At 40.9% G+C, this 12,554-nt stretch overlaps 1 protein-coding gene across 3 annotated transcripts in view; it reads left to right on the top strand.

Moving 5' to 3' along the window:
* Nucleotides 1-3,756: 3,756 nt before the first annotated feature.
* Gpr180 (G protein-coupled receptor 180) overlaps nt 3,757-12,554 on the top strand; it is a 29,808-nt gene continuing 21,010 nt past the window's right edge. For 2 of the 3 annotated variants that reach the window (XM_034497965.2, XM_076930588.1), the window contains exons 1-2: nt 3,757-4,133; nt 6,495-6,628. In XM_034497965.2, coding sequence (XP_034353856.2) covers nt 3,772-4,133; nt 6,495-6,628 — 496 coding nt within the window. In that variant the 5' untranslated portion in view covers nt 3,757-3,771. Of the gene's footprint in view, nt 4,134-6,469; nt 6,629-12,554 lie in introns of all 3 variants that reach the window. The other variant, XM_034497962.2, reaches the window with a different exon arrangement.

The raw sequence follows: 12,554 nt of genomic DNA, 5'->3' as shown, positions 1-12,554 counted from the left end.
TAGCACATTCACGACGCTTTACGACACGACACGCCCCCTCCACCACCCCCACCCCCACCCCCGACACGTTCAAAGGAAGTCGCAGAGACTTCCGGGTTCTCCCAGACCACAGTAAGAGAGGCGGGGCAAGCAATGGCACTGCGCAAGCGCAGTCTCTATTCCTCCACCTGCTCCTTGGATTAATTAGGGTCATTGGTAACTAGGTAACTAGGGTACGGAACATTTTCTAAGCAAGTGTCACCAGCATGGATTACTACTATAGGTGCCTAGAAATTCGGAGTTATGAATGGATGTCTTCATTTTTGAACTTTATGTTTCGTAGATTTCCCTGTTAGGTCTTACTCTCTTCCCTTGTTTGCTCACTCTGCCCTCATCTTGGTCCTTCTTGCTCGTATTTATATTACCAGGTGTTCTTCCCTGGCCTACTTGCCCTTTCCTCGGATGTCTGACTAGTGTTTACCTCAGTTCTCAGTTTGAGTGCCATCCTATTGGAGTCGTTCCTTGACTCAATTTAAACAGCAACCTAACCATGCAGAACCATTGTTTTAATCTTCTTAGCATTCATCAACGTATAGGCCAATGATGTAATTACTCCAGGGAGGTAAGGCCATTCATGCCTCTGGGACCAGATCTATCACACATTCATCAAGTGTGTTTATCATGTGATTGCTCTCACTGCTCTTTCTATTAGAATTGTTCTAATATAGTCTGCTTGCTCTTTTTGAATTCCGAGGCTCTACCAATTTGGAATGATTGGCAGTCATATTCTTTTGTATGTACCAAAGCATCAAAAAAGCCTGTCTTCAGTGAAAGAGAACAACATTACTGATCAAGATGAAAGGCATGAAGTCCCAGCACTTGGGAGGCAGAAGCAGGTGGATCTCAGAGTTCAAGACCACCCTGGCCTATAGAGTGAGTTTCAGTACAGCCAGATTACACAGAGAAACCCTGTCTCAAACACACAGACACACACACACAAACAGTGCCTATAGTAATCAAAGTACATGTTCTGCTTTTCCTTTGGGGACAATGTCACTTTGTTCTTGTTATATAGTTAATACTATTAAAGTTTTAGACAAACTTAGTAGGATTTTACTTTAGCAAACAATGAAAAACCAAGCAATGCTCTGAAAGAAAGGTTTAGAGAACACCACCAGCAACTCAGGCAGTCAGTATATATAAACAAAGGCTGGAGGGAGGTATGGCCCAGTGGTTAAGAGCACTAGCCTCTCTTCCAGAGGACCCAGGTTGGATCCCCAGCATCCATATGGTGGCTCACAAACTTATGTAACTCCAGTTCCAGGTTATCAGAAGCCCTTTTCTGGCTTCCATGAGCACTGTACCCATAGGGTACATAAATATATATATATATATATATATATATATATATATATATATATACATATATATATATAAAAGCTTCCCATGCACAAGAATATGAATCTTGCAAGTAATGTTTAGGAGAGCTTAACAGGTTATGGATCTAATTGTTCCATCTCAAAGAGAACCCTGATACAATATCTTTCCCATATACAGACATAGTTGGTCAGACATAGTTGGAGCATGTTGGCTGGCTAAAGATCACTAAGTTAGGTTACAGTTCTGATATAGCAATTCAAAATGCTGGGGACAGACTCCAGGCAAATTTAGTTTAGCACCACATATATTTGCAGAGGCTTATCTGAAAATATCCACTGGAAAGTATTATCAAAGGCTACATTTCAGTGTTGGCTATCGGCGAGGAAATTAAGAAGTCACAACTTAAAATGTTGGTCTGTATACTTTTGAATGCTTTTCTAAGCTGCATGTGAAAATGTCAGTTTTATTTCCTCAGGTGAAGGAATGAAATGAGAGCCAGGCCCAAGCTGTGTGAATATATTCCTTGAGTTGAGAACAGCCCATGTCTTTCTCTGTTCTAACTATCCCTTGGCCTAGGCCTTTGTACAATCTAATCTTTCAAGGTGATTGATTCAATCCAGTTTCTCTTGGCTTCTAACTGAATTGCGTTGCTTGGCCTCATACTAACTTTGGCCTCATACTAACTGTTCTAATCTTCTGGTTCCTTCTCATTCCCTGGCTCAGTCTGTCTTCACCCATGTCTACCTTGTTCTCTCTGCAACCTGTTGCTGTAAAAACTCTCCTAGTAAAATTGCCATTCTCTCTCTCTCTCTCTCTCTCTCTCTCTCTCTCTCTCTCTCTCTCTCTCTCTCTGGCATGCTCTGCCCACCCTCCTGCCCCCACAGTACCATTCCTTTTCTGTGCTGTTCTCCAATTTGTTTGGCATATCCTATCTCTGACTTATTCTGTCAAATCTTTTTCTGATTCATCACTCTGTCTGCCCATCAATTAGACATCACTTTCAAACATGGCTGCTTCCTTGTATGAACTAACCTTACCTACATTGTTAGGGATTAAAGGTGTGCACTAAGGTGTTTGTATTTCAACCAAATGATACTGTAATCAATCAGAGAGTGTCTGCATTCCAGCCAGATCACATAGATCTAGAATGTCTTTAGATGTGACCCCTTTCAACAATAGCCATGATGCTGGATTAAAATTTCTCTACATGAATGAATTTCTCGTATATTTAAAAAGAACTAGGATAAAATTTAAAAGTCTCAAAATACTTACACCCTTATTCTGGGAATCCAGGAGCACTGAAACTGCTGTTGATGGGGTTTCTTTATTTAAATTATGAGGTCTATGGTGAGCAAGTGCTTTTGTGTTATTAAAAACGTACTGATGGATGAAGATAATTTGCACACACTTATTCATGGCACAATTTTGAGTTCCTACTCTTGCTTTCATCAAGACACTCACAGCCTCGCACCATGTGCACCTTACAATAGAGTGAAAAATTCAGATGAACTGGAGGTCATTTACAGTATTCTGTGGTAATTGACCTGGTAAGGAGTGAGGTTGCACTGAAATCTGACACAGTCTGAAGGTGTCAGAGGAGCTGTTGGGGAAGTAGAATCTAGAAGAAAAAGAAAAGCGAAGCAAAGGAGAGGAATGGTAGGAAGTACTCCAGCCAGCAGGATTTGCAAATGTCATCACATGGGGGATTAGGGTGGATATGGACTTGATGGTGTTAAGAATGGGCATTAGTTGAGAGACTGGCGTTTGAAATATTTGAACCCATATTCCAAAGAGCAACAAAGGTTGTGTACTAAAGGGATGAAGGAATATGACGTTGGGAAATGGTGTTTTCTACAGTGTTCTGTAACTCAGAAATCACAGGTGGACTGTAGATAAGTAGATCTCACTGGGGTGAGATCGGTTGCCATAGGTCAAAGTGATGCTAGATAGTGTTGTGGCTGCCGCTTCACACCATCACCAGAAGAAAGACCAATAGATGTGACTACTCCTGAATGAAGGTGGTCGTTGTCATTCTCAACTGTCTAGCCAGCTGGATAATGAGTTAATTCAACCAGACTGCGAACTCAATTCAAGGAAGGAACAATCGGTTTGGTGCCAAGAGAAGACAGGCTTTTCAGTTTAGACACATGACGCATCCTCGCAACATCAACGCGTGCATAGGCGCGGGAGAGAAAAAGCAAAGAACGTGTTCCAACTTTGAGGCCGTCTTCCTGCCAGCGTTACAGTTTGGCCACGTATCTCTCAGTTCTCTCCAGGAAAGCCTCAGACGTCAGTGACAGGCGCGCGCGTGCGCAATGGCGTAACGCGCAAAGGCTACTAGGACGATTGTTTCTAGTGTCTGTAAACAGCATCCCTGGAGGGCTCCATTTAAAACAGGCGGGAACTAACAGCATGGCTGGGGAGCGTCGGGACCCGCAGAGCTGCACGTCCCGCCCACTGCAGCCGATGATTGGCTACTGTCCCCGGCTCATGGCGGCAATCCTGCGCCTCATTGGCCGTCAGTCTCCGACTCCACGCCCCCTCGGCCCCGCCCCTCCCTCCGCTGCCGACGTGGGCTGCAGGCCGCAGGCGGTTGCCGGGCGAGCGAACGGGGCGTGCGGCTGGTATGGGCGGCCTGCGGCTGCTGGCGGTAGCCCTCACGTGCAGCTGCTGGTGGCCGCAGGGCGGCCAGGGCAAGACTCTGCGGGGCAGCTTCAGCAGCGCTGCGGCCCGCGACGCCCAGGGCCAGAGCATCGGCCATTTCGAGTTCCACGGTAGGTCCGGGCGGGCCGAGCGAGGGGTGGAGGCGCGCGGCCTCCCGCGGGCCCGGGGTCCGTAGGCGGTGGCCGCGGCGCGCCTCCCTCCAGCCACATCATCCCGGTCTCACCTGCATCCCCGTAGCACCGGGGACTGTAGTCTAATGCACCTGAAAGCCGTTTCCGTTTCCCCAACGTTCCCGGTGCAAAGCGGACCGCTCCACTGCATGTCCCCAGAGCTCTGCCCAACTCCACACTTGGACTGATTGTATGCATTTGGGCCCTGTGGTTATGAGTGGATGTCAGCCCAGGAAGTTAGCTTTCCTGTTGCATGACCGGTTGCATGAAACCTACTTGGAGCGGATTTGGGATCTGTCATTGCTTCAACCGTTTAGTTACTACCGTGTGCCTAGAGTTCATTTGGTGAACACCCGTTTAAGTGTTTAGAAAGTTTCGTGAAAGTTGCGTGTCACATGTACTTCCTTGTATCCTCCAGGAAAATCAGTGGTCTTCAGTTGATGAATTTGCAATTCATTCTATTAATTTTGCCCCATTTACTTGTTCTCTTAGAGTGTTTTCTTGGTACTTTGAACATTACTGCATTTCAAGTGAGTCATTTTCTTACTGACGTTGAGATCTTCAGCTTATATGATGGAATTGCATTAGAGATGCAGCTGTACCGACTTAAGAGGGAGTCTTAGGAAAAGATGATAGAAATCAGAAGCTGCTTGGCATAGATACGAATGTCAAGTCCTGGGAACTTGTAGAATTGGTGGCATAAAAGGAGGCTTTAAAAACACAAACGTTGAAGGTTTTACAATTCTGAGAAAAACATGTCAGTTTTTAAAAATCAGAATGAACTTGGGTGAATGAAGAAGAAACCCCCAAGTAAACAGCTTGGTTGTGTTTTTAGTCTCTTGACCACCTCGTTGTAGCAGGTCCTTTGAGAACTGACAGTATGTCACTGTGATCTAGACAGTGCTGGTAAAACAAGGATCTGTGGAAGCTGTGATTTGTGCTGTTCACGCCCCACCGATAACTCTGGTTGTAATTATCTTGCAGAGCGGAAATGAAGTAAATCCAGGTTATCAAACAGACACTCTGATGTTCTTCAGGAAATGTTATATAAAGTATCAGCTGAATGAAAAAGACAGGGTTCATGTTAAGTTGCCTAAGCCTCATAGCAGATTGGGGAAGGGGTAGACCAGGTAGTTTCTCTCATATATTGTGCAGATATAATTCTCTTACGCCCAGTTGCTGCCAGGTTTTGGTCAATTCCAGTTAAATACAGTAAAGCTATGTGAAAGAGAACTACCACTACAATTTAAACTGTTATAGCACTTTAGAGTCACTTTGTAAAACTTGATATAGTATACCAACTTAGGAAAGAGACTTATTATTTTTGTACACTGTACATTGTAACTTATTTAAAAGGTTTAACCAAAGCAGTAATTCTAGTGACAAAGAACTTAACCAAAAGAATAGAAAATTGTAAAGGTCTCCTGTTTGACCTTTCTTACAGCATCCCTTCGCCTACAGGTACCTGCTTTTTGCTAGTTCTATACTAAAAAATTGTAAATTATTACATTTGTTCATGTGTGCATTTCTTTACAAATAACACATTATGTGTGTTACTTTCGTGCAGGTGTCTGTGGGAACGAAAGGAAGTCAGATCTCCTACAACTGGAGTTTTTAGATGGTGTGAGCTGCCATGTTGGTGCTGGGAACCAAACCCATAGTCTTGTCAAGAGCAGCAAATACTCTTCCCAAGTCCTCTCTTCAGCCTCTAATGTGGGTCTTCACTAGTTCTGGGTGCCACAAGGCTCACTCTCTTTTATTCACCCAACACACAGTTCCTACAATTGTTTTTTAAAAAGTTGTAAGTATAAAAATGTGTTATGGGCATAAAATAGATATCCCAAACTCATATTACCTACCTGTGTTTATTTTCACATTAAAATATAGTTAGATACTAATAGCCTTGTTGTGTTAAAAAAAAAAAAAAAAGATACTTCAGCAAAAGTCTCTGTAGATTATGAACAAATGCCTAATAACCACCTGGATGGAGTATGAAGAGAAGCAGACATTGTATGACGATGGATGTGTCTGTGTCCCGGATGAAGCTTCTCATTCAGTGAAATGCTACCACGTACCACTGCAGTTGCACAGACACAGTCCGTGTTGGGTAAACTCTTACACTTGAACGAGGTGTTCGTTATGTTGAGATTAATTTACATAGTGAGATTTAAGAATAGTTCTTCTAAAAACCCCCACATTGCTGTGTGGAGCTATAGACTGCTGTCTCAGTGCTCTATTAGAACACACTAGTTGATAATTTCTGTTTTAATGTCAAGGTGACCATGCTCTTCTGTGTGTCAGAATCAACAACATAGCAGTGGCCGCTGGCAAAGAAGCTAAGCTCTACCTGTTCCAAGCCCAGGAATGGCTAAAGCTGCAGGAGGGCAGCCCCGGTTACAGCTGCACCGAGCGGTTGGCCAGAGCTCAGCTGACAAGTGAGTACGTGGTTCTTTCCTTTGGTCATCAGCTATGGGGTTTTCTCTTCTAATGCTGAAATATAGTACAACATGAGGTATATATACACATATATGTATATGCTAAGATGTTTTGTGTCCACATACATGTAACTGTGATGATAGTTAGGTTATTGTTTATAGCTGCATTTTTCAAAAGCTAACTTTTTCTTTGTTCAAAGGATAGAATGCTTTTTCTCCATTTTATCGTTAAAAAAGTTTTTAGACATCCAAATAATTCATAGAGGAGTCCTCATTCATACTATGTTTTATATATTTCATGCTAATATGACATCCTTTTCATCTGGTGGTAGTGTACAGTGAATAATATTAGTTGACTATATACTATTTGCCAACACTGTGCTAAGATGTGTTATTTTATACAGCTTAGCCCAAGTGATGCTGTTTGCATATTGTTGACACTTAGTCATACCACGTTACTTATAAATCTTAGGGGTTCTCAACGGTGTCTTATTAGGATGCTAGCCACTGAGAGAGGGAGAGAAAGGGGACTTTTCTAAGTTGGGAATGCAGTACATCTGCCATTCTGCCCTTTCCACCCCTGAAGCTAACTGCTTGTAGGTGACAAAGTTAAAGCATCAGTGTTCCTTTTTTTCTACTGCTTTGATAAGACACTATGACCAAGGCAGCTTATAAAAGTTGGGGCTGTGGTTCCAGAGGGCTAGAGTCTCTGACAGCAGAGTGAAAACATAGCACCAGACAACTAGAGTTTAGCCAGGTACTCACATCCTGATTCACAGGCTGGAGGCAGAGAGCATGCTGGGATGACACAAGCTCAAGGTCTCAAAGGTCTCATAGTCCTTCCAAACAGTTCTGTCAAGCAGGGAACTAAATATTCAGCCTATGAGGGACATTCTCATTCAAACCACTGCAGCTTCCATGAGGAAGAGCCAGCAGTTACCCTCTTCCCTTTTCTCCATTCGTAAACATTATCCACACACAGGATTGTGCTACCACCTTCTCTTAGCCTAGTCAAGTAGAATGTTCCCATTTGCAAATATCCAGTCTTACTGACTCTCTGGATACCTGAAAGGCAGCAACCTAGAGCAGGGATGAAGATGGAAGTTCCTTTATCACAGTTGTTTGTTGCCTAGACATCCTCTCAGTCCCTATGGATAATGCTGACAGGAATGAATCAGATCAATGTAAAGAAACATACGCACACTCAGGGCTAGAGAGGCGGCCTGGTGTTAGAGTCTTACTGCTCTTGCCCAGAACCTCACTCGTTGGGTGGCTCACACAACCTTCTACAAGTCCACCTCCTCTGGCCTCTGCAGATATCCTCTCATCCTGCCTCCCCCCACCACACACTAAATCAATTACAGTAAATGTAGTGAATATTATTTACATGGTATACGGTGGACTGACTGTCTGAGACCTGGCGTTTAGTGAAGTGTGTGTTCTGGGTGTCTGGAGGATGAACAGTTCTCAAACCTGGTTTGGCAGGAGGAGGCGCTGCCTGTTGACTCTCATCTGGCACCACAGAAATCTTTTCTTGTTCCACTAAGAATTCATCAACTAGTTAAAGGCCTGGGCTTTAGGACTATTCTGTTTTCCTACACCATGTGGTTCGTGTTGTATCATATCCTGTATCCATTTACAGAACATCCTTCCCTGCACCACGTGGTTCATGTTGTATCATATCCTGTATCTATATACAGAACATCCTTCCCTACATTGCCAGAGTGAAAGCTCACTAAACTGGAAATCACTGCTAGTGACTCGTGACAACCTGTTTATAAAACAATTTGTCTGGTTGGGCAGTGGCGACGCATGCCTTTAATCCTAGCACTTGGGAGGCAGAGGCAGGAGGATTTCTGAGTTCGAGGCCAGCCTGGTCAACAGAGTGAGTTAGGGCTACACAGAGAAACCCTGTCTTGAAAAAAAAAAAAAAAAAAAAACAATTTGACTGTGCCTGCTCCTGCGCACTCTGACTTGCCGCAGCTGGACCGTTACGTCAGACAGAGGACTGCGGTCTTCGCCTTTGTTGTTGCTGCTGTGCATCTGTTTCTCTTCCCTGATCTTTCAAAGACATGAGTATTTTAGGAATTATGAAATGGACGATAACAGGAGGGGCTGGAGAGATGGCTCAGTGGTTAAGAGCTCTTGCAGAGGATCTGGGTTCAGTTTCCAGCACCACGTATTGTACCTCATAACTGCCTGTAACTAGCTCCAGGAACTGGAGCTGCTTCTGGCATCTGAGAGTACCTACACATACATTAATTTAAAAAAAGATGAAAGATAGCAGGAGATAGGAATTTTAGAGGAATGAATATTGTTTTGTTAAATTTAGGAGCCTAAAAGTACTAAAAATGCTTATATATTACATAGTTATATATCTTTTACATATGTATTTTGTATAAAACACTGTGTCCTACTTTGCTTCTCTAGGTAACAATAAAACATGGTTACTTAGAAGTAACCTGGGGGAGAAAGGGATATTTCAGCTTACAACTGAAGCATCAGGAGAAGCTGGGGCAGGAATCCAGGGAGGCAGGAGCTAAACCAGAGCCCGTGGAGGAATTCTGCCTCCAGGCTCGCTCCCCAAGGTTTGCTCAGTTTGTTTTTTATGCAACCCAGCACTCTTGCTTGTGGGAAGCACCGCCCTCAGTGGACTGAGCCCTTCTCATCAGCCATCAATTAAGAAAATGCTCGACAGGCTTGCCCACGGGCCAATCTGATGGAGGTCATTTCTTAACCTAGGCTCCCTCTTCCAAGATGACGCTGGCTTGAGTTGACAAACCAGCTAGTTTGTATATGTGTGTATATACATACATGTTTTATTATTTCCAGCTGTTTGTATATGTGTGTATACATACATGTTTTATTATTTCCAGCTGTTTGTATATGTGTGTATACATACATGTTTTATTATTTCCAGCTAGTTTGTATATGTGTGTATATACATACATGTTTTATTATTTCCAGCTAGTTTGTATATGTGTGTATATACATACATGTTTTATTATTTCCAGCTAGTTTGTATGTGTGTGTATATACATACATGTTTTATTATTTCCAGCTGTTTGTATATGTGTGTATACATACATGTTTTATTATTTCCAGCTGTTTGTATATGTGTGTATACATACATGTTTTATTATTTCCAGCTAGTTTGTATATGTGTGTATATACATACATGTTTTATTATTTCCAGCTGTTTGTATATGTGTGTATACATACATGTTTTATTATTTCCAGCTAGTTTGTATATGTGTGTATATACATACATGTTTTATTATTTCCAGCTAGTTTGTATGTGTGTGTATATACATACATGTTTTATTATTTCCAGCTGTTTGTATATGTGTGTATACATACATGTTTTATTATTTCCAGCTGTTTGTATATGTGTGTATACATACATGTTTTATTATTTCCAGCTAGTTTGTATATGTGTGTATATACATACATGTTTTATTATTTCCAGCTGTTTGTATATGTGTGTATATACATACATGTTTTATTATTTCCAGCTAGTTTGTATATGTGTGTATATACATACATGTTTTATTATTTCCAGCTAGTTTGTATGTGTGTGTATATACATACATGTTTTATTATTTCCAGCTAGTTTGTATGTGTGTGTATATACATACATGTTTTATTATTTCCAGCTGTTTGTATATGTGTGTATACATACATGTTTTATTATTTCCAGCTGTTTGTATATGTGTGTATACATACATGTTTTATTATTTCCAGCTAGTTTGTATATGTGTGTATATACATACATGTTTTATTATTTCCAGCTAGTTTGTATATGTGTGTATATACATACATGTTTTATTATTTCCAGCTGTTTGTATATGTGTGTATACATACATGTTTTATTATTTCCAGCTAGTTTGTATATGTGTATATACATACATGTTTTATTATTTCCAGCTAGTTTGTATATGTGTGTATATACATACATGTTTTATTATTTCCAGCTGTTTGTATGTGTGTGTATATACATACATGTTTTATTATGTCCATCTGTTCTTTTTTTTTTTTCAACAAAACCTAACCATGTAATGTTTACTCTGTTGAATTATTAATGGTCATATTTATATGTATTGCTGCTCAGGCACCTTCAGTGAGGTAGGCGTAGGCGTTACTCCACGACACTGTAGTAGTGCCACATACTTACTTTTGTGCCACATACTTTTGGAACAAGTACATTTTCAGACTAGTAATCTGACTTTTACAACGTAACAATCTTAGTAGACTTGTTAATTTACCCTGCCCTTATGTAAAGCCTTATTTCTGGCATATACTGTGAAAAATGACCAGTAATCTGAAATACTAAATCTCTTGAAACTGAGCTAAGAATAATTGTGAGCACTGTGTGGTGCTGGGAACTGAGTCCAGGTCCTCTGCAGGAGCTGCAGGTGTCTTAACCACTGAGCCATCTCACCATTCCCACCATTGTGTGTGTGTGTGTGTGTGTGTGTGTGTGTGTGTATGTGTGTGTGTGGTGATAGGAACTGCCACTAAGGTTTGCTCCCAGTGCAGGCTTTTGTTTAATGCTAGAAACTACTTTGTCCATTTTAGTTCAAAACAAACACCTAGGCATTTAAAAACACTGAAATTAGGATAAATTTCTCTTAAAAATTATGTGATGCCAAATAATTTGTTGTTAGATTAAGTAGTTAAATCTAATACTGCATAGGGAATAGTTTGCTGTCTTTTATATCTCATCCACATGATTCCTTGTATGTGTACGGTAGACTTTAAAAGTCATTTTAGGCATTAGTATTTTACCGTGAGCATTCTGGTTGACAGATTCATTTCTTTTTATAATGACTGGAAAATTAGCCATTCAGCCTTCTTTGGTGATTCACATTTTGTTAATATTTGAGATACTAATTATACCCTCATAGAACATGCATGCTGTGCTGTAGTCTTTTGTCTCAAAAACAATAACACAGTATTGTCAAGAGGCTTGCTGCAAAAAGACAGTGAGACAGAGACCAAACCAGTGTCATTAGGAAGCACTGTTGTGTTTCCATTTTTAAATAGAAGCATCCAAAGCTGTATCATGGTAAAATACACAGGCACATTTTTATATTGTGGCATCACGGGGAAAGTCTAAATGCTAAAACAACATCACAGTAGGACTTTATGCCTCAGGTCCAGAGTTATGTAACAAGAAATCCTATGTTTAGGCAGCTTCATTTGAGCCTTTTATTGCTGTTAAATGCTTATTAAGAGTCCTCAGGTACTTAACACAAGCTAAAATTTTAGCCACATATTGTTGGAATTTATATGTATTCTGAATACACATAGATATTCTGAATATATATCTTTATATATAGTAGATATTCAATATATATACATCTAACACACACATACATACATATATGTATATATATATTTGGGACAAGAAAAAGACAGGTTTTCTCTGTGTAGCCCTGACTATCCTGGAACTATTTGTGTATACTAGGCTAGCCTCAAGTCTGACATCTGCCCACCTTTGCCTCCAGAGTGCTGGGATTAACAGTGTACACCACTACACCCAGCTCAGAATCTGTATATTTAAAAAAGTACTTAAAGTCAGATATCTTAACTTTGGTCAAAAAAAACCAAAAACCAAAAACCAAAAACAAGTGATGTAATAGTAATCAAATTTGCTTGTTCAGTTTAAGCCACAATGAGTGAAACGGTGAGTTGCGAAACACATGTCTTGCATTCGGAACACCTGCTAGTCCAGACAACACCCGTCACTTAGACGTCATAATTGTAGTGTAACATTTGCTTTATATCTGTGTGGATTTTGTTTTGAACTGAACCATATGAAAATAGTCCCCAGGCATCATTGAAATTTTGCCTTCTACTCATACATGGCATATATTATTTTTAAAGAGTAATGACATGCATATACATAATGACATTATTATAC

Source organism: Arvicanthis niloticus, chromosome 3 (assembly GCF_011762505.2).
Source record: "Arvicanthis niloticus isolate mArvNil1 chromosome 3, mArvNil1.pat.X, whole genome shotgun sequence".
Classification (NCBI taxonomy): domain Eukaryota; kingdom Metazoa; phylum Chordata; class Mammalia; order Rodentia; family Muridae; genus Arvicanthis; species Arvicanthis niloticus.
Note: the sequence above shows the minus strand (reverse complement) of the source record. Positions and strands in the feature narration are given on the sequence as shown.